Genomic DNA, 23,085 nt, shown 5'->3' with positions numbered 1-23,085 from the left:
TGGCAGATAGGACTTGAGAGAATATTGATCTTACCTTTAGCTCCTTGTGGGTTCGACACTCCATACTTATCACTTCCACCTTTGGAAATTGCTACGATGATTCCTTGCACTTGGGGATTATCACCCCTCTCCCCCCCCTCTGGGTAGGCATGTATGTGATACGGGGCTGGCGTGAGTATGCACGTTTCTGTATTGGCTCTGCCCACAAATAGAAATATGCAAAAGTGGTTTAGGAATCCGAGGTATCATTGTGTTTAGGCACTGCTATAGATGCACACTAGAGGGGAACCCGGACTCCCTGGAAACACTTTAGTCCTACTGATCTCAATGTTCTACTTTAAATCCTTTTTGCTTTTATTTCAGTATTTTTACCTTTACGCTCGCTACACTGTATCCATCATATCGCAACCGCTTTGGATTTCTTACAACTTACACGCATTCCTATTTAAACCTCTCAAGAAACAAAAGGCTGGTTCTTGTGCTTCCTGTGGGATCGATACTCTTACTTCTAAAAGGCTACAACTAAACTATGTGCACTTGCAATACATTAGCAAGCACAAAGAGGAGGGGATAAAGTGGATCCCCCTACGTCAGACCTTGGCCCAGGGTGATGGGGCAACTAGGAACCACATCGAGCAAGACCAGCGACGACACCGAAGACAGGAGGGCCGAGACCCAACCTCAGAAACATGGGGGAAGCCTAGGTAGTTGAGTAGATCAAGGAGGTAGTCCCAATGAACCAAATGAAATTATTTTTAATGTCAAACTTAAAGAGTAGCGCCGAACTTTTGTTGCGGTGGAAACATCTGGCAAGATTGCGCAGATACATGATTTTATCATATATGCACCTCCTTTTGATGAAGGCACTTTGCAATTGAGAAACGAGGCTATTCATGTGGGGGCCTAAGCGGTTGGACATGACCTTGGCAATAATCTTTGCGATGGCATGAATAAGACTAATGGGGCGAAAGTCGGAGATATCCTCAGCACCATCCTTCTGTGGAGTAAGGGCAACATCGGCTAAGTTTAGCCAATGAAAATGGGAGGCATGTAGGTCAGAGAAGCGTCTGATGGCGAGCATGATGTCCACATTTATTGTGTTCCAACAGGATTTAAAGAAAGCATCGGTAAAACCATCTGGCCTCGGAGCCTTGTCCCTTGGCATGGTAAAAATAGCCGCATTCACCTCCTCCTTGGTGATGGCCTCATCCAACTCACAAAGGTCACATCTGGAGTAGGTAGGATGTCCTAGTTGATGTCTATGTTGCATGAAGCGCCTTTTTTAGCAATGTTCTTGAAATGGCGGTGGGAAATTTCTTCCTTGTGCTTGTGCTTTGTAACCCAACCGTTCGTTGTTGAGGCAATGGATTAATTTTTTCTCCTTCCATGGTTAACACGGAGGTGGAAGTAACGGGTGTTGGTATCTCCCTCCTTCGGGTTAGTGATTCTTGAGTTTTGCCTCTTTCTTGATTTCTCCAACACAACCAAACTAATGATTTTCCTCTTGAGCCTTTTCTAGAGATCACATTCGTCTTGGGAGAGCTCTCTCTGCTCCTGAGCCAAATCAAGGTGCAGGATGACTCCAAGGGCCGGTGGAGTTGAACCTTTGCTTTTGCAAAAATGGATTTCCTCCAAGAGTGAAACATATGTATTATTGTCTTGAGCTTATGGAAGAGCCTTTGATAAGGCTCCACATGAATAGAATTCTCGTTCCAAGTGTTAGTGACAACTTTTTGGAAACCAGGCACCTTAGTCCAGTGGTCCTCGAAGCGAAAAGACTTGGGCCTCCTAGGACCATCATCATTAGCAAGCAATAACAAGCAGTGATCCCAAAGCGGGGAAGAGAGAGCACGAAGGATGTGGGTGGCGAATTCGATATCGCACTCCGCATTCCAGAAGAAGCCATCCAGTTTACAAAGCATTGTGTTGTTGCATTCAATACTCCAAGTGAACTTCATGTTATGGTGGTGTATTTTCTTGAGCTCACATGTGTTTAAGGTGTTGTGGAAGTGCACAAGACGACTACGATCGATGTTTGCACGGTTCTTGTCCCTAGCTCGATGGTGCAGAAATGTTGTTTGCCGAACTTCATCTAATTTTCTGTTAGAAAGATCTCCATAAAACAAGCGATTAGGCTATCAAAAACTTGAACGTATGATATCACTTTGAAACTTATTGTCATGAAAGATTAGGATATCTCCACACATTGTAACATGGTAAAACTTTCTTTAACGTGTATTTTTTTTGGCAAAAGACACATACCAGCACATGACACAACGCATACCTAAAACTCAAGTCGTGAAGCTTTAAGATTGCTGAAGTACGTTATCATAGACGTTTTACTTTGACAGAATTGACATTTCACACTAAAAAATATTCCGCACAAGTTATCAGAACACGACTTCCATCCCTCTTGATCTTGGAGTACAACCTTCCCAGTACCCGTCACACTGATGGTTGGCTCTCTTAAAGTGCATATTTCCAAATTTAAGTGTGTAGTTTCTCAAATTATAATTTGTCACATGTTTCTAGGCATTGACGTGGTAAGAACGGTCTTTTTGTGAACTTAAATGTTTGCCTTATCAAGTTTGTTGTGAAATAAAATCAAGATCGAGGGCTCTTTAAAATGAAAAAAATATAACATTACATAGAGTAAATAAAATACGACTTGACATAATGGCAATAAATATATAAGGCAAGTTTGTTTGCTAATATCTCAACTTTTCAAACTAAAAAAGAATAGAATAAAAACATCTATATACACTTTAAAACTTCTTTGGATCATCTAAATTAAACATATGAATAAAGTAAACATATGAATTATATGTCACTTATTAGTTCCTACTTGATCTTAGAACACATGATCATAGTTAAGTTTGGATACGAGAAAGGGTGGAGAGGGATAAAGAGAAGAACGAGCTCATGTCATACTTTCTATAAAATACATTTTTGATGGGATGCATTTTGTAAGAAATGTACAACACCAAACATTCAAAGGGATTTGTAAATTAAAGATGTAATAAGGAATGAAATCCTCTGAAATCATGCTCCGTGACCATCCTCTTCGCTGCATATGTGCCCCTCGCTCCGAGCACCACTCTAATGTCTAGTAGCGTGAAGGAGCTTTTTTCTGTAAGTAATGTGCTAGGCGAAGCCCCTACAATTACTTTTTTTAAGTATAAGAACCCCATTGGTGTCTGTGAAGACTTAAACCAGAGTATCTTCAGTGATTAAAGTTTGTTGTAGATGATTCAACCTTGTGTAGTATCTCAAGTGGTTGCTCGATGTTCTTCCGCTCTCTAGCATGTTGAAGCATCATGACAAAATGCAATTATTATCAAATGCCACATGGCACTATTGCCCAAAGACATGCACTAGGTTTTTTTTGGCAATGGGAAAACACACACTAGCTATACGATATGAGATTTGATTACATTTCTTACACTTGGTGGTGTATTACCCCCTCTTTTGGTTGAATAGGACCTGCACATATTTTGAGATTATCAGCTTGACCAATTAAATATTGATGTTATGCCACATAAATACATGCCACTAATACTTTCATTCGAATAAGTATTTAGTAATGCACATGTTTTAATGGTTAGATTGCAAACTTAAAAATGATTGGGGATCTTTTAAACCCAGAAGGAAGAAGTTCTATTTTTGGCACTACGTTTGTACAAAATTAAGTTGGCAACGCCCGCATAAAGATCAATTTGGTACTAATTAGTATTCCATCTATTTAAATACATAATAAATTTGTCTTAAGTCAAACTTTTATTAGGTTCAACCAAAGCTGTAGAAAACGCTTTAATACCAGAAATGTACAAAAACATGGAAATATATTTCATGATGAATCTAATGGTGTTGATTTGGTACTATAGACGTTGATATATTTTTGTATGAAGTTGGTCAAAGTTTACAAAGTTTAACTTAAGCAAACCAATATACACTATATTTTAACAGATGAAGTACTGCATTATACAAGAAAATGATAGTTATCCGACTCACTTTTTTCCCTTAGAGGTGCCTCAAATCAAGTTTCCGGTTGAAAAATATATAAATGGCTATGTGATGAGTGCGGCATTGCAAAGGACCTGCTCCATTGAGCTTGTTTTTCAAAAGAAAAATCAAAATATATTTAAAAGTTTTAAAAAAATGTCAACCTATTAACACGTATGCATGTTATTCAAGTGTGTATAAAGCTTCATCAACTAATTCGATTATTTGCATAATACACAAAAAAGGACAAACATCTGGCCCAAATACAACAAAGAAAAGCCCCATATTAATCTATGCATTTCTCTTTTTTTTTGTACATCGATATCACATATGAACAATAGATAATTATGATAATGAAAAAACATATGTGCTCGTGAAATTCTATAGCACGTGTATACTACAAATATATGTTCATGTGTATACTACAAATATATGTTCATGTGTATACTACAAATATATGTTCATGTGTATACTATTTTTCAGATTTTTTAAGTGTGAAAATAGTATTTTCGTTGAAAGAAAATAAAGAGCTCCATGTAGCTCGGCAGCTGCATGCACTTTTGGGCTATGTGATGGACGTCCTCCAAAACGCATTGGCACACCTCCCAGCTATTCTGCACAAGCGCTTGGTTTCCAAGCCAAGCCAAACCAATTGTCTATCCGTTGGTCTCTTCACCTCGTCGCTTTCCCGGCAACGATACCTAGCCTACCTACCTACCTAAGAACCTCCTGAACGTTGCTGGTGAAACCTTAGTTAATCCACCAAAAAGATGTGCTTGCTTAACTTACTTGCTTGTCACTGTCAAAGCTTCCCGAGAAGCACCCGTTAATTACACAGCGTACGTTTCCCCGATATTTGTTTTACAGAGTGTACGCTTTCTGAAACAAAAGGAGAAGTAGGATCTTTTGAACGATAATAGTAACAGGGCCCATATGGCCAGGGGGGCTGTGAGCCCGTGACGCCTGAGAAGACGACTGTAGAAGCGAGCTGAAGTCCGTGTTGCCTCACCAAAGGAGAGCTGAAATCAGCATGTATTCCGACAGTATATTGTTTGTGTGTTTCAGATTGTGTTGGGCAGTGTACATGCATGGAGGAAAAATACAATTCAGCTCCACACGGGTCCTTGATGAATACCAGCGGTCGTATGCTGTAGACATGTGTGAGTACGTACATATACATCTATAAATAGCGTCATACTCAGAGAAATGACCGGCCCCTGCGCAATCAAATTCCCGAATAGACCGAGGCACAGCATTCACGGGCATCGCCTCGAAGGTGGGCCCGGATCTAGGCGCTCCCCTGCCCCACCCAACGACCGTTTCACGTAGAGCACACCAAAACAAAGCCACACGCCTCCCCGTCCAACGGCAAAGGCGAGCACCCCCTCCGTCCGTGGACCCGGACCAGCGGCTCACACCATCATCACCCCAAACAGCATTGCACTAATAAATCGCTCTCCTAGATCGCAACTGCCTACGCAAATGCGGAGGTATCTGCAGCCGCATTGCAGCAGTAAATCGTTCCAGATTGTGGCTGCCTACACAAATGCAGAGATATCTGCTCACTTCACACACCTGGCAATCTGAAATGTGCTCTCGCATCACGCCGCATTGGGTCATTAGATGGTTGACACGTCCCCGATGAACTTAAATGACTCGATCTCCAGAAATCAATGCGAAAGCAAACAAACAAAAACAATAATGGGACGGGGTCCACGGTGCGCCGAGTCCACCAACGTTAGCGGGAGCGAAGAAAACTCATCATAACTCCATATAACGCAGGCGCACGCAGACACACGCTCCACCGGCGCCCTCCCTCCGATACCACCACCACCACCACCCTCCACTACGTCGCCACCCTCCGTGTAACCGGGCCTGGGCGGGCCCACCAACCGAGCCCCGCCGCCGCGAGCGATGGACGCCGCCGGCCCGCCGCCCGCTGCCTCCGGCAGCGGCAGGTCCTTCCTCGGGCTGTCCACCGCCGCCGAGGCCGCGCTCGCGGGCGCCGTCGTCCTGCTCCTCGTTGTCGCGGCCGCGTCGATCGCCGCGTACCTGGCGCGCCGGCGCGGGGGCGGGGGCAGGGCCAAGCCGCAGTCCTCGCGCGTCGACCACGCGCTCTCCTCCGGCTCGCTCCTCCCGACCTCCACGCCCAAGCACCAGAAGTACGCCGAGGTCGGGGCCGAGGTCGGCACCAGCTCCTCCGACGTGGCCAGCTCGTCCGCGGCGGCCAGCTCCCTGGAGTCGCCGGTGCGGAAGAAGCCGGAGAGGATCAGCGGGGGCGGGGCGGCGCCCGGGGTGGAGATGGGCTGGGGGAGGTGGTACGAGCTGGAGGAGCTGGAGGCGGCCACGGGCGGGTTCCGCGAGGCGAACGTGGTCGGGGAGGGAGGCTACGGCACGGTGTACCGCGGTGTGCTTGCCGGCGGTGAGGTGGTCGCCGTCAAGAACCTCTTCGATCACAAGTGAGCACTCTTTCTCCCCGTCACTGTTACCCTGTTGAATTGGGCTCTACTCTGTCTGCTCTGCTTCGTTCGTCCAACATGGTAGAAACGTAAGCAGTACTTTTGCTTTAACCTCAAGATTAATAAATTTAACAATCTCAAAAAGAAAAGTTAATACATGGTACATGTCTGTTCCCTTGTACTAGTATCACTGTATCAGTGCGGTAGCTCGGGCAAGTAAATGTGTGAATGGGTTAAAGCTTGTAGTACTGTATGTGGCCATGTACCTTTGGTGCTTTCCTGAACTAAATGCAAGCGTTGGGTAATTAGTCACGGTAAGTGAGGTTGTTGCAGTTTTCCTGTTGGCGTGGCTTCAAGATTGCTGCTCGTATACCTTACCTGGTCATATCAAAAGGGCAAAAAAGAACTTGCATGCTTCTGTTAAGTTAAAGGTCCAATTTGTCCTTTTGCGGAGATGCTTTTGCTTCCACATCGTACATTTCTGCTCAAATCTGGCTTGGTCTCCATTAGTCCGTGCATGTGTTGGTAATTAGTCACAGCAAGTGCGGTACTAGTTGTAGTTCTGCTGTTGGCCGTGGCTTAAGATTGCCGTCATTTTAACCTTTGTTAAGGGCAAAATAAGCCCTCCGTCTGTTTCTCCCTTCTAGCGAAATCGACTTGACCCAAATTCATAAGTCAGGCGACTGACCTGTACCTATTGCGGCAAAATAAACTTGTGGCAAGCATGTTTTTTGTTTATTGAAGTGCACAATCCGCCCTTTGTTAAGATTATCATTTATGCCGAGTTCATCAGAATCTTGTGATGTCATTCGACTCAAGGGCCAAATAAAATGCAGGGTGTTTTACACCCTATATTCTTTTTAGCATTATATTATGTGTGTGATTATTGATAGGAGTGGTCTCCGTTGTGCCGTATACTCCTGTGAACCAAATTAATTGAACCCATGTAGTTATACAGCACTATCGTTGCATTAAGTCAATGCTACAGAGAATGGCAACATTGCCTTTGTTTTGTTTGTGTCCCGGTTACACATGATTGAGATATGAGTAGGTGTAGGTGGCTCTTTTTGTGCTTTTTTTTGTGATGGCACGTAGTATGTGTCCATCTACTTGGTTGGTTGAGAGCTTGAGATCGTCCGTCCGTCCGTCCGTCGGCGGTCATATGCACCGATCTCATGGATGCCCTTACTTTCAAGAAAAGATAAAGCAACAGAAAAGGCAAAGCGGTGACCGAACTTTCCTCCTTTTTTCCTGATCCTACAAATATCCAATCTCAGAAATATAGCAGTAGTAGTATGTGCCATCTTTGGAGCTGTTTTAACTTTGAAGTGAACCAAATGGACGCACATGGATCGCTGAAGGTCGACACATGCGTAACAGCAGCCGTAAATATCCCTTCCTTCCTGCACACGGGTTCAGAAATCAGAATGTTTTCTGTTGATGTTCCAACGAACAGCATCTTTCAGGTCACTCAGAGAGCCCACTCCATAAGTAATCTAGATGGTTTGAAATGGAACAGTATGTTCTTATTAACAAGCAGGATGTTGATCTGAATGTTGGATTGGTTTTGTAATTTGTAGGGGTCAGGCCGAGCAGGAATTCAAGGTGGAGGTTGAAGCCATCGGCAGAGTGAGGCACAAGCACCTCGCCGGCCTCATCGGCTACTGCGCGGAAGGGCCTAAACGGTAAGCGCGCCTGTGCATTTCGGCTGGATCATAAGGAAGAAAGGCAGCTGACTGAGTAGCGTGTGCCGTGTGGTAGCTAGCTAACGCCATCATCATCACATCGTGTGTGTGTTCACAGGATGCTCGTGTACGAGTTTGTTGAGAACGGCAACTTGGAGCAGTGGCTGCACGGGGACGTCGGCCCCGTCAGCCCGCTGACATGGGAGATCCGTCTCAAGATCGCCATCGGGACAGCCAAAGGGTTCGTTTCCGTTTCTGTTTAAAGCTCACTCACACTAATCATATGGCTTATCTTGTCGCACATCGCGATCGAAAAGACTCACTGATTCTGTTACGATCTTCTATTGTGAATTTTGTTGCAGTATTGCCTACTTGCACGAGGGGCTGGAGCCCAAGGTGGTGCACCGGGACATCAAGTCCAGCAACATCCTTCTGGACAAGAAATGGAACCCCAAGGTGTCCGACTTCGGCATGGCCAAGGTCCTCGGCTCCGGCTCCAGCTACGTGACGACCCGTGTGATGGGCACGTTCGGGTGCGCTTCAGCTAACATCATACTTTTACGCTCTCTGATCACTCGGTTTACCGTGGAAAAAAAAAAAGGAGAAGAAGGCTCTGAACGTTTTTCTTTTGGGGTGGGTGCAGGTACGTGGCCCCGGAGTACGCGTCGACGGGGATGCTGAACGAGAGCAGCGACATCTACAGCTTCGGCGTGCTGCTGATGGAGCTCATCTCCGGGAGGAGCCCGGTGGACTACAACCGGCCGGCGGGCGAGGTGAACCTGGTGGAGTGGTTCAGGGGGATGGTGGGGAGCCGGCGCGTGGAGGACCTGGCGGACCCGCGCATCGTGCCGGCGCCGGCGCCCAGGGTGCTCAACCGGGTGCTGCTGGTGTGCCTCCGCTGCATCGACTCCGACGCGCACAAGCGGCCCAAGATGGGGCAGATCGTGCACATGCTCGAGGGCGACGAGTTCCCCTTCCGCACGGTACGCACACGCACGCACTCCATCAGCCAACGGCAGCACGCATCATATTCATAGGCTTTGGGAGGTGAATGAATCCTTGGTTTTCGTTTCCGTTTTGGGCAATGCAGGAGCACCGATCGCCGCGGGCGGCTCACCGGCCGTCGACCAACGCGCGGACGTCGCTTCTGGCCGAGAAGGCCGGAGCCGACGACGCCGACAAATCCACGTGGAGATGAGGAGCGTGCGCGCGTGGAGCTGACTTTTTCTCCCCGGGGTAGTGTACATTTTTTGTTTATTCCTTTGGTTTGGTTTTATGGCGTTGGCAGGAGTATTGCATGATTAATACGAGCGTTTGTTTTTATTTTTATCTTTTGTAGTAGTACCGTGCCGGACTAAACTTGATGCTAATGATTATGGTGTATAAATAGAGAGATCATTGGTCTTTGCCTCGGAGCCTAGTCACCTTTTTGCCACCCAACCAAACCCCTCATCGATTCTATATGTCCGGGCTATTCGGCACCCCGTATGCAGCTCGTATGTAGGGCGTATATGGGACACCCGGACACGTCCATCACATCGGACAGATAGCGGAGGCCATGCCAAAACTCATCGACATGCGCCTCCTTCAGTTTAGGCGAGGACGCATAAACCAATATCCCATAGCCTGTAATATGAAGTGCTATCAAATGAGCAAGGCATCACGGGTTTACCTGTGTCTATGACCTTGATACATCCTTTAACAAAAGATGTGGTCTCCTTTTCCATTTCCAACACATTATTACTCACTCGTTTTTGAATTTATTCTTTCTTCACAGGTGGCAGCTTAGCTTCAATTGTGCATGTGCTTCGTTTCTCCTCTTGTTTCTTCATTAGCTTTTCATGCTCATACTCTAATTGTGTGACTCTTTCAAGGAAAAGGTAATTGTTGCATTGGTTCACAATCATCTTCACTGGGTGTCTCGAACGATTCCACCTCGAAGGTCTCCACGACCCCTTCCTCGGGGTCTTCATGAGTATAACATTCCCACCTTTCTTTCGGAATCTGCAAAAAACTTAGCATACCGTTTGACGACTCGTAGCACAACGTCAAGGTCAAGACACACATTTTCACTCAATTTATCGGAACACGCGGTGGGGTCTTGGTCTAGGCAAGATGGACAAGGTTTAAACAATGTGGGGGGTAACATGAGACCATCCCAAACATTATGTGGCAGTTATAGCATCTACAGCCGGACATAGCAAATATGACCCCTTATGCGCCCGCGGACGCGCCCGGTCAGTGACCGGGTGTATCCGTTTTGAGCCCCTATTTATTCGTCAACGCAGCCACACTTCTCACTTTTCTTCTCATATGTCAAGTCACTTGCACGTGATTGGTGAAGATGAGGAGAGAGAAATAAAAGAATGAATAAAGAAAGAGAAAAGGTGGTCCAGGGTGGGGCCGCATCCTACGCGGCAGAATGCCCGGGCGTGCGAGCCCTCATATCCTCCCCATATTTGAGATGGATATGAGGGTTCGCGGACTACCCGGGCGTATAGGGATGATATGAGGGGTCCGGTTGGGTCATGTTTTTCCTTCTCTCTCCTGTCCGGTCACTGACCGGGCGCGTCCGCGGGTGTATGAGGGATGGTTTGAGGCGTCCGGCTGTGGATGCTCTTAAAGAACTAATAATGTACTCAAGTCTAAAATGTTGCATCATATCTGAAAATGAACTCTTCATATCTTCGCATGACAAGATAAGCATTTATTCTCGGTAGTACATATATAGAGGTGACTAACAATTTTATTTTCGGAGCATATGGAAGGAAGACAAAGTAAAAACAAGAAGCATTAGGTCCTAAGTATCGAACAACAAAATTTGCTACATCTTCCGAAGAAAAACTCTACCTCAACAAAAGGGTCAGAAAAAGCACTTCCATGCAATTGCATCAATACACATTGAAGAGGTCCAGCAGTGACATCCATTGCCAGGTTGCTGCAAAAACCGACAACCACATACTCCCTAAGTTAGTACAAAGTTGGGTCATCTATTTTGGAACGGAGGGAGTACATCACATTAAACCTTTTTAATAGGAGATCTTAGGCTTCGATCTATTAATTGAGCAGAAGAGAGTTGCCCGGTGAATTAAGACAAAGTTGGGCGAAAACTGAAATTACAAGCCCAAAGGCTGGATGTGCCATAATAGTTGTGAAGCTGACTACCAATAAAATTCACACACACTGCTGAGAAGACAAAAACCGACGAGACTGCCCATAAGCATCGTCGTCATCACCATTATCGTGTTTGATCCAGCGACTCCGACTTTGCCATAGATGACCACCACTAGCACGGTCCACACAATGACTGCATGAGGATTACATCAGCCAATCAACCGCGGCGCTAGCAGACATGCAGCTCCGACTTTGATAACGAGCTTCACAAGGAAAATATGCAAGGCTTTAGCCGACCAAGCCTCCCGAGATGGCCACCCTCCATTTCTCATCGTCACCACCAAGCCCACCATGGCAGCTCCGACTCCACAACATGATGAAGCTCGGAAAAAAAAACATCGGGAAGACCAACTACCGAAACCCATGCGGCCATGCCACGACCTGCAGAATCAACAGCATGCCTACTAATCGAGAACCGCAGGTGCACTATCAAATAACATTCAACTGAGACTAGAAACTTTACATCTAACAAATTTTAACTAGAAATCGGAGAAGAATAAACTAGAGATTGGATTCAAAACTTCTAGTTGGAGGTCAACGAGTCAGCCAAATGGTTATCAGATTAAGATTGAAATAACTCTCAACAAGGTAGTTTTGCTACTGAAAGACCAAGCATGCAAAATGAAGCCAAATAACTGTCAAAAAGATCAAAATATTTTCTCTACCTTAATGTGAATGATAACCCGTGCCCAGCTGATCCACCGATTGCCATGTCAAGCAGGGAAACCAATGTACCTGTTGTCAATCAGCGGACACTTTCTCGTCAAGCAGGTGCTCCCCTGTCCAGGTTTGCACTACCCCTTTCCTGGTTGTCACGTTCCCTTCTCGTCTCACGAACAACCAGCGACTCAGTGACTCTTCCCTAGTCCAGTTCCTCTGAAATCCTAGATATAACAAAACAAAATCCCCATCAGAACCATATCTCTGCTGACGTTCCGCAAGTCATTCTCAGGCTATGTTGTAAGGTCGTCTATCTTCTGCTACATACACAGAATAACATGCTGCCATAATTTCAGACCTCCATCACAAAGTGTTCCTGCTTTTATTGTTATATAATGTTTTTACATCGTTTTTTCCTGTTGTATACCCATTTCCGAATGATGTTCGAACGATGTGTTTGAATGCAGCAAAGTTCTTACACATTATTTACCTTTAGAAAATAATAGTAGTACGAAACCTACATGTGGGGTCCTTTTGTCGCAGCAATGAGACATGAGAAGTCAACCTCAAATTGAAGAACACTCACCAAAGGACTGCATGAGACTCACCTTGTTTCTCCTGACGAGTGTGTAGAGTTTTTTTTTGTTTTTTTGAGAAATGATCACAGTAGATTTAAAATAGACAATATGAGTGCTTTGATGCATTCACCTATATAAATGTACTAGCGCCGGAAACGCAGTGGCACGCCGCGTCTGTAGTACCGGTCACTGGCTAATGCTCGTGTGAGTGCCCGTCACTGGCTTCATTGTGATCATCATCGAGACACGTACCATATAGTATATTGCAGTATGAATATGCTATTAATTTCATAGACAATGGTTGCAAAGAGGCCTCCTCATCAAAACTCATCCATACAAATACACCTTTTGTAATACAGAAGTTGTAGCTTATTATTAAGATGCCACAACAGGCAAACAAAGGTAATCGATGAAAAAACTAAGAATTACACATCCTTCGGAAGAAGAATTTCTGTACCTCATGGAATCAGTTTGGACTATTCTCAAATGCTACCTATGATAAGTAGAGATTTTGGCCGAGGTAAGTTGCCCATGTGCATTATTATGCGAACTATGAAATAAATGCTAATGTAACTTGTGTTATTCCATGAAGCACAATCTTCAGAATTCTTGTGATGTCAGTTCCACTTTGATTTTCTTTCATAAACAATCAGGCTAGGATGATAAAAAAAAGGCTTTATAAGAACAGGATAACACTACAAAATGGTTGTTACACTTGTTGGATAAATGAGCAACTAGTATTCACTGAGGGCCAAAGGCCATTACATATACATGTGTGGCAAAGTGCAGAGAACCCCTTATACAATGGGGATATACCGAAAAGGGACTATACACATCTAACACCCCCCTCAAACTCATGGTGGATCAACAACACTGAGTTTGGAGAGAAAGAAGCCATGCTGCGCTCGAGTCTGTGCCTTCGTGAAGAAGTCCGCCAACTGTAACTCAGAGGGCACATGGTGGAGAGCGAGAGTCTGATCTTGCACAGCAGCACGCACAAAGTGGGCATCCACACCGATGTGCTTGGTGAGCTCATGCTTCACCGGGTCACGTGCAATACTGATAGCACCAGTACTGTCTGACAGTAAGGGAGTCGAAGTAGTAGCACACACCAAAGTCCTCAAGTAACCACCGTAACCAGATCACCTCAGCCGTCAACATAGCCATGGCTCGCAACTCAGCCTCTGTACTCGAGCGAGAAACTGCAGTCTGTTTCTTTGTCTTCCAGGCAATAAGAGAGCCACCAAGAAAGACACAATAAGCAGACAGCGAGCGGCGATCAGAGGGATCACTAGCCCAGGTAGCATCAGAGTAGGCCTGGAGCTCAAGAGAGCTGGAGCGGGGAAAGAAAAGGCGCTGAGAGATCATGCCACGAAGGTATCGTAGAACACGGAGGAGATGACTATAGTGGACAGAGGTGGGGGCTGAAACAAACTGACTCAGGATGTGGACAGGATAGGAGATGTCAGGACGCGTAACAGCAAGATAGACAAGACTGCCAACAAGGTGACGATAGCGAGTGGGATTAGGAAGAGGGTCACCATCAGAGGCACGAAGCTGAACGTTGAGCTCCATAGGAGTCACAACTGTGCGCTCATCACCAAGAGCAGCGCGAGCAAAAAGATCCTGAATATATTTTTCTTGGGAGATGTAGAAGCCATCAGAGGTCGAGGAGATCTCAATCCCAAGAAAATAGCGAAGTGGACCAAGATCAGCCATGAGAAACTGGTCGCGAAGGCGAGCCTTAACGAATGCAATGTAATCAGAGTCGTCACCAGTGATGATCATGTCATCAACATAGAGAAGGAGAAGAGTCCGACCATGAGGAGACGTGTGAACAAACAACGCGGGATCATGATCACTGGGCAAGAAACCAGCGGCAGTCACCACAGAGGCGAAGCGCTCAAACCAGGCGCGAGGGGCCTGTTTGAGACCATAGAGGGAGCGGCGAAGTCTACAGACCATACCATCAGGAGCATAGTACCCCGGTGGTGGCTGCATATAAACCTCCTCACGCAACTCGCCATTGAGAAAAGCGTTCTGAACATCAAGTTGAGAGATAGACCACTGACGAACAGAAGCCACGGCAAGAAGAGTGCGGATAGTGGTCATGTGGGCCACAGGAGCGAATGTCTCATCATAATCGTGCCCCTGCTCCTGCTGAAAGCCACGGGCCACAAGACAAGCTTTCTAGCGCTCAAGAGAACCATCGGAGCGAGTCTTAATCTTGTAGACCCACTTGCAGGTGATGGGACGAACACCGGAAGGAAGGGGAACCAGATCCCATGTGCTAGAGCGCTCAAGAGCAGCAAGCTCTTCGGCCATCGCAAGCTGCCATTCAGGCTGAGTCATGGCAGTCCGATAGGAAGTGGGCTCAGCAATAACAGAGAGACCGTACCGACCAGGGGAGTAGCGATCAGGCGGGGGGCGAGGCCGAGCACGGAGGTTGTGAACCGGGGGAGGCGTGGGAGGAGGTGTACCAGAGGTGGGAGGATCGTCAGAGGAGACATCCTCAGTACGAGATCGACGAGTATAGTGGAGAGGAAACGGTGAGAGAGGGCGACGGACTGGAGATGATGGTGGAGAGGTGGAGGAGGAGGATGGAGAAGACGGGGTCGGTGGTGAATGAGAAGAAATGAGAGGTGCCGGAGGAAGAGGTGACACATGAGGCACATAGCAGGGTGTATCGGGAAGGAGAAGGAAAGAAAGGTCGTCCACAGAGAAACTCGAGGAAGAAGAACGTGGGTAGTAGGAACGAGACTCGTCAAAATTCACATCACGCGAGATGCGCAAGCGACGACCCACAGGATCCCAACATCGATAGCCCTTGTGCTCATCACTGTAGCCAAGGAAAACACACTCAACCGACTGAGCAATCAGTTTGGTGCGTTCTCGGGGGGCAAGAAGAACATAGCACACGCATCCAAACATACGAAGAGCTGAGTAGTCAGGAGAGCGACCAGTGAGACACTCCATAGGAATACCACCCTGCAGAGCAGTCGATGGCCGAATGTTGATGAGGTAGGTGGATGCTGAAACAGCCTCAGCCCAAAAATGGGGTGGAAGGGAAGCAGCAATCATCAGCGCACGAGCCGTCTCAAGCAAATGACGATGCTTTCGTTCGGCAACGCCATTCTGAGCATGAGCACCAGGACACGAGAACTGGGCAAGAGTACCCTGTTCCGCGAGAAAACCACGCAACAGCTGAGAGATATACTCTCCAGCGGAGTCAGCACGAAAAGTACGAATGGGCGTGGCAAACTGGGTGTGAACCATGGCAGCAAAACGTTTGTATATAGGGAGAACATCGCTACGAGATTTCATGAAGTAGAGCCAAGTGTAGCGAGAGAAATCATCAATAAACAAAACATAGTAGCGATGACCATCTTTCGAATCAAAGGGAGCAGGACCCCAGACATCAGAATGAACTAAGTCAAAAGGACGCTGAGATACAGACTCACTAGTAGGATAAGGTAACCGAGTCTGTTTGCCAAGTCTGCAACCATTACAATGTAAGGAGACATCTCCAGATACGGACCCTAAGAGGCCCTGACGAACTAAAGAAGACAAGCGAGAGCCACAGATGTGACCAAGGCGATGATGCCACTGCTGGAAGGACGCAGACGAAGAGGCAGCAAGAGCATGAGAGCTGGCAGAAGTGGTGGCAGTGGAAGGAACACAAAGCTAGTCAACCTCCCAAAGGCCCTCTGACTCACGGCGCCGGGGGCCAGCACCAACCAAAGCCTTGGTACGACGATCCTGAATGGAACAAGAGTCGGTATCAATAATGACACGACAACCAGAATCAGTGAATTGGGCAGCGAAAAAAAGATTCATGGTAAGGCGAGGAACATGTGAAACACTCGGAACAGAAAAAGATGGAGTGGAAAGAATACCACGACTAGCAACAGGAAGAGATGTGCCGTCGGCGGTAAGAATATTAACAGGCGAATCAAGAGGTCGTAGAGAAGACAACGCGGAAGAATCAGAAGACATATGAAAGGAAGCTCCAAAATCCAGAACCCACGAAGATGTACCTGACTGTGTAGATGCCGATGGTGGTGAGGAAGGGGATGCAGTTACAGCAGCAGCGGAAGCAGTCGACGAGGAGCCTGTGGAAGCAAGGAGACGCTTGAGGAGAACAATATCCTGGTCAGTGAGTGACGAGGTTGAGGAAGACACAGGAATCCCACTTGAGGAGGAGGAGCGCCTCTGGTCTCGCTTCTTCTGGCGACAATCAGACTCTGGGTGACCTGACCGGGAGCAATAACCACAGACGGTGTCACGGCGCGACGTGCCCTTCTCAGCATAAGGAGGACGGTTCACCCCCCTGGAGGAGTAGGCAGGAGCGGCGGAGCAGTGAGGCGAGCAGACGACACACGAGCCCGGGCGACCAATACTGACGGAACCAGAAGCAACCCAGCAGAGCGAAGGCGGGTCTCCTCAGCACAAAGCTCAGCAAGTATCTCGGAGATAGGAACACGACCACGAGCAAGCAGGTGAGCACGTCGAGGCTCAAACTCAGACCGGAGACGAGATAAGAACTCATGGACCCGCTGAAACTCGAGATCTGAACGAGTAGTCTGACAGCAACGACAGGTTCCACAAACAACTGTCCGAAGAGAGTCAAGCTGGCGCCAGATGGCAGAGCACTGTGAATAGAACTCATCAACAGAAGAATCACCTTGCTGGAGTGCATGCTCCTGGCGCACCACAGATAGGTAGAGAGCATCGCCAGAGGGCTGATAGCGCTGACAGAGGTAAGACCACATCGCTGCAACGGTGCCAAGTCCCATGAACTCTGAGGTAAACTGAGGGAGGACACTCGCAGTGAGAACAGCAGCAACTCGAGCATCATCATTGCACCACTGAGTGTAAGCAGACAGATCATCCCGGTACACAGAGAGAGCATCGGAATAAGTGGATACCTGCTGATCATAAGCATCAACCGCAGCATCATCCAGAGCCTTGGCAGCATCCCGGTCAGCCTGAGAAGCATCAGCAGCAAGGACCGGCGGCACTGGTGGGATTGGGGCCACTGGCGCAACTGGGCATGATGGACAGGAGACCTCGCCAGAGAGAACACTCCACAGAAGGAGTCCACGCATATGGATGCGCATGAAGCCCACAAACTCAGAATAGTTGATGCCATCAAAGATCACCGAGCACCAAGGAACCGCGACATAGCCCGAAGAGGACATGAGGAAATCACTCTGCAGCTGTTTTTTTTTTAAGTCAACGGATCCAGAAACTAGATCGGGATCGGGCAGGAGACCCGCGCGCGCGAGGCAGAGGCCCCCGATTCAAGATCGGGCACAGGGCACGCTCGCTCGATCGGGCAGAAGCAGAGCCCTCGAGCGGGGCAGCCCAGCCGGGGATTGACCTGGGCGGCTGGTGCAGAGGTCACGCTCGAGCGGTGCCTGGAGCGGCGGCCAATCGAGAGCGACGGGAGCGCCTGGAGCGGCGGCGGCGCGCTGGCCGGACGGGAGCGACAGAACCGGAGCAAGGAGCTGGAGCGACCAGACAGAGGAGGCCAGCAGGGGCAGGTGCAGCCACGACGGCCTGGATAGGAGCAGGCGGTGGCGGAGGGTGCAGCAGCAGTCGAGAGCGGCCGGAAAAATCGGCCGGAATCGAGCGGGAGTGGCCGGAGACGAGGTGGGCTAGGAAGAGGAGCACGGAGTTGCATCGTGCGGGAGAGCGAGGCTAACCTAGTATCTGATACCATGTTGGATAAATGAGCAACTAGTATTCACTGAGGGCCAAAGGCCATTACATATACATGTGTGGCAAAGTGCAGAGAACCCCTTATACAATGGGGATATACCGAAAAGGGACTATACACATCTAACAACACTATCCACATACATACGAATATTCACACATTCTAGAATTTAAATAGTCTGCATCCAGAAGGCGTTTAACAACCTAGTCGTATGAGTTTAACAAAACATAGCATTAATTATTAAGTATAAAGTCAGCGTGAATGATGTATGTGATTAGTCTGTCCATAAAATGTGGCCATTACCTTGAAGATAAAAAAGAAGTGAGGATGCATCATATAAGTTGATCCAAATACACTTGCATATATAACTATTGTGGCTCACTGTAGAAACGATGATTGAGGAAAATTATTGCCCATGGCATTAGCAGGTGGTGCAATCAACTTGGCCTGCTTCCTAATGAAGTGAAATATGAGCTTCATTTTACCAGAGTTAGCATCTGGATCTTATAAAAGATGGAAAACTCTTATCGCTGATTATCAGAGACGGCCCTCTTCAAAGCAACAATATCATCTACGACAACAGTCTATTTCTCTTTTGCATCAGCATCAATTCCGCTTCATCCAGTGTATCAAGTGTTTTGTCTTCTCTTATCTCGGCTAGCAAAACATCGTGTGTTAAGAATTGTGTATGATTTGTGAAATCTCATTGTCTTGAACATTGGACATGTTCTCATATTCAGAACCTTCAGTTCCTATAATCAAGAAATCAATCCAAACCCATTCGAATAGACCATGGACTAATGTTTCAAGTCAGGTAACTCCTTTGATGTTCTGAACCAGCAGAGTAGTTTTCAGACATTGTTTTTGGAATTCATGAACTGGATAGCGAGAGAAATAACATGAAAGTTCAGAAGTAACAAAAAGGAAAAAGTTTGAAATTTCCCTATTGTAAAAAATATAATTCATGCCATAAAATTTTACACCATGGTTCAGTTGTCCTTGAGCATTTTTAAAATACACCAAGTTATAGGAAAAACACCTACTCTGGTCATCACAAATGCAAGTTTAGGTGATGCCGTCAAGAACCATGGCGAGGAATGAGTAGAAGGTTGCCATATTTCAAAAGAAGCAAAGAATAATAAAGAACCAGCTGATATACGCCACTAAAGGCATCCGTACTGATAATGGCATCAATACCTAGAGAAATTAAATCAAATATTATACCAAAAATATCTTTCTAAAGCCAAGTATATCCATAGTCATTCACTCCAGATGAACTGAGCACCCACAGAAAAAGTACGGTTAGGGTGGCCAACATTATTATATCACTGCAGCTGCATAATAAATTCTTCGCTTCTGGATAATGCATTTCACTTTAACCATGTTTAACATGACATATCTAAATTTTTTAGAACTAATTTTTTTGAAAGGAACAAAATACACCTACCACGAAACATCATGAAAAGCAATTTCTACTTTGCGCTACTGCATAGTCAAAACAGCTAAATGGCAATGCAAATTGCCAATATCTAATAAAGCAAGATCACATACCAGATTCTAAAAGGATTGTTTCAAAAAGAAGAATACATAGAGATAACAGTAACATGAAGAACACCACTAACTAATTGTTACTTCAAATCCAATGGTGGCAAGGAAAAACAGGGCCGGTGAAATATGAGCATGAGTGTGTGGCAGCCCCCATTTCTGAAACTTAACATACCACACCTGGAAAAAGACAGCAAATCAATTAAACATTAGCCAAGAGGAGGGAAACAACAAAAACAACAGGAGCATCCAACACGATCGAACTGTTAGAAAATAAAGTAAACTTGCAGGGCTGGTTTGTGTCAAAGATGCTTCCATTTTCTACATCCTCGATAAGTTGTTAATATTTATATGGAAGACGGGAGTGACCTAATATGTAGACTATCAGAATAGGTCAGCCCAGCCTCTTGAATATATTCTACTTTGGACACCATAACATAACACATGATTAGGCCTCACCGTAATGTAGAACAGATAATTATATGAATGCATCAACTTCGTATAATTTTTTCACTTGTAACAAAAGCAAATAAAAAATTGGAGTACGCCATATCGGTAACCAAAAGATCATTTGTCTTACAGCAATAACCAAAATAATCACTCCTCGTCTGATTGCCTTCTCACAGAACTCATGTATAGGAGACCTCCTTAGCAAGGCAATCTTCCTGTACTGATGAAGAAAAAAGGGAAATCCCAACACATCACCCAATCATGTGACCTAGTACCAGAGGAAAACTATAAATCAAGAGTCAAGGTATATGATCAAATTAATTTTAGCAGAGAGATAGGTGCAAGAGGATACAACCTCCTACTGGACCAACGACCGCATCCCAGCATCTCCCATGTGGATGATTTCGCCGCCGGAAACCATGACGTGCAGGGTTGCATCTCCCTGATCGACCAGCCCTATGTGGCAGGGAGAATTTTCTCCTTAGATTTCTAAGGTAGAAGCAAGATGAGCCAAGCCAGTGCTCGTCCGTCGCAAATTAGCGGTGACAGGAGGAGGCCCGTGGCGGTGGCAAGACCACATGAAGGAACCCACGAGATAAGCGGTTGGACCATGTGGAGATACTTCTTGCAAACCGACCTATCCCAGCAGTTGTAAACCCACCACGTAATTTTTAACCGTAGATAGTAGAGAAAAGGTCAAAAAAACAAGAAAAAACGAAGTCCTCCTACTCTAGTATTATTATTTACTAGACCAGCAACAACTAATATGGATCTAGTCTTTTGAACCATTTCATATTCAAATGATTCAGTTAAATATATGTCCAACAGACCAAGAGGTATACAATAGAAGAGGTTAACAATAAAACCCTCTAAGTGGGTTACTGGGCTCTCAATGATTTAATTACAGGTGTGCTGCTTTCTTACTCTCTCCCATCCTTTTTACTCCACGTAAAAGATAAAGTTCAACCAATTTATATTAAAAAATATTAATATCAACAATACTATGAAATCAAAATAGAGATACTTTGACTTTGGACATGTTGGCTAAAAAGTACTGAAGGGAGAAAGTACTCAATCTGACCTACATGTCCCGTTTGTTGACATAACCAACATGTCCCATTTGTCAATGTGACAATACTATGGAACTACATGTCCCATTTGCATGTGATGTTCTCTCTCCACCAATGGTTGGCAACGGCACAATGGACTTCGTAATCATATTTAAAGGAACCTTGATGAATTCCCCGTCCAACACTTACGATTAGAGACAAGTTGATGATTCAGTTTGTGGGCCATAGCATTTGCAGTCTGGTCGTATTTCCATAGTACGTGGGAGAGTTGGGATGTTTCATTGGAATCCCCCAATAGATTGTACTAGCTGTTTGAGGGCTTTTTTTCGCCCTACTCCCCCAATACCTTGTTATTTCTAAAGTACGATAACCTGCAACACAAAAACAAAAGATTCAAAAACTACCAATAATATTTTCACAACCATAACATAAAGTAAACCAAACAATCAGATTGAAGTGCTCAAATATTAGACCGCTAAAGAACCTTGGTGGGATTGAACCACCTTTCATCCGGGATCTGAACATACGATCAGTATCCACAGAGAATCTCTCCAGACAGAGATAAGATCCACAACAGCTATCAGCACAAATAGCATATTTACTCCATAATATTCTGTCCGTTCGCAAATAATACACATCAAGTCACACACAAACACACCAAAACTTGTCTGTGTACATTAAAAAAAAATAACCAAACAACTGCCTTGGTTCCTAAATACATCCATTTTATGCGAGTAATTCCAGACTTGGTCTGCATAAACCAAAAAATAAGCAAACTACTCCCTCCTTCCCTCAATTTGAATCAATTTTAGAGATTTGGTCTGTCTAAATCCAAAAAAGTAAACAAATTACTCCCTCCATTTCTCAATGCAAGTCATTTTACTTCATGCCGATGTACACACACATATTTTAGGGTGTAAATTCACTCATTTTGCTTTGTATGCTAGCAACGAAGGAATGCATAATTCTTTTACAAAGAGTAATATCATATTATTATCAGAAATTAGAGTGCATAATTTTATCAGAAATTAGACCAAGTAAATACGTATCATATTATCATATTATTAAATAAGCTAAATTTGAATTACGAAGTTCAACCCCACCCAGATCTAACACCCAAAGAAAAAAGCAAACGCCTCATAAATTGTTACCTGAATCTATAACCGTAATCATAAATAGAACAGTATGGAATAATTTCATCAGCCGCATCCTCAAATTTAACCTAGGATCGAATCTAAAACGAGAATCATCTAAAACAGTATATTGTCCCGATCATACAACAAGGAGAATATCCACAAATATAATAAATATCTAATTATCTTTAACCAACTGATACAAATGGATGTAATGTTCACCATAATATGTAGCGAAACTGATTAAAATAGCGCTCTAATAAATGATTATCCAGATTAGTAAGCAAGTACATGTAAACCAGCCTCCCAGCGGGTATTCCCTGAGGTAAGATGTGTTCGGCAGATTTCTCCAGAATCATAGAGCTCTCACGTCTCTTCAAGCTCCAACGAGAAAGATGTGTCCACCTGCGTATAGCTGTAGGCTTCATTTGGGTAATACAAAGACCCACATACAGCTGTTCAAGCTACATAAATTGTATCTTACGTAAGACAGATTACAATATGAAGCAGGAGACCAGAGAAAAGGGGTCTAATATGAATTTCTTATTAAAAAATCCTTATATAGGGAGAATTAAACTTAAATTTAGTACAGAATATCATACAAATA

At 45.4% G+C, this 23,085-nt stretch overlaps 1 protein-coding gene and 1 long non-coding RNA gene across 2 annotated transcripts; one reads left to right on the top strand and one right to left on the bottom strand.

The window, feature by feature from the left end:
- The first annotated feature begins 5,795 nt into the window (after positions 1 to 5,795).
- Positions 5,796 to 9,552, top strand: LOC109742299 (probable receptor-like serine/threonine-protein kinase At4g34500). The gene is made up of 6 exons (XM_020301388.4): positions 5,796 to 6,461; positions 8,042 to 8,146; positions 8,265 to 8,387; positions 8,509 to 8,679; positions 8,790 to 9,129; positions 9,237 to 9,552. The coding sequence occupies exons 1-6, from the start codon at positions 5,917 to 5,919 to the stop codon at positions 9,342 to 9,344; spliced, it is 1,392 nt and encodes a 463-aa protein (XP_020156977.1). The 5' UTR covers positions 5,796 to 5,916; the 3' UTR covers positions 9,345 to 9,552.
- Positions 9,553 to 19,634: 10,082 nt separating this feature from the next.
- LOC109742294 (uncharacterized) lies at positions 19,635 to 21,716 on the bottom strand. The gene is made up of 3 exons (XR_005754737.3): positions 20,631 to 21,716; positions 20,406 to 20,543; positions 19,635 to 20,005 (listed from the first exon to the last, which is right to left on the bottom strand). It is a non-coding gene; the product is annotated as an uncharacterized lncRNA (long non-coding RNA).
- Positions 21,717 to 23,085: the final 1,369 nt, after the last annotated feature.

The sequence above is a fragment of the Aegilops tauschii genome, chromosome 4 (genome assembly GCF_002575655.3).
Source record: "Aegilops tauschii subsp. strangulata cultivar AL8/78 chromosome 4, Aet v6.0, whole genome shotgun sequence".
Lineage (NCBI taxonomy): Eukaryota > Viridiplantae > Streptophyta > Magnoliopsida > Poales > Poaceae > Aegilops > Aegilops tauschii.
This window is presented reverse-complemented; position numbering and strand designations above follow the sequence as displayed.

What these genes read in the sequence shown, in the direction of transcription:
- LOC109742299 (XM_020301388.4), top strand. Translation starts at nt 5,917, where the DNA reads ATGGACGCCGCCGGCCCGCCGCCCGCTGCCTCCGGCAGCGGCAGGTCC. An exon ending in TGCGCGGAAGGGCCTAAACG is followed by an intron (nt 8,147 to 8,264) that starts GTAAGCGCGCCT and finishes GTGTGTTCACAG; the next exon opens with GATGCTCGTGTACGAGTTTG. An exon ending in CGTGTGATGGGCACGTTCGG is followed by an intron (nt 8,680 to 8,789) that starts GTGCGCTTCAGC and finishes GGGTGGGTGCAG; the next exon opens with GTACGTGGCCCCGGAGTACG.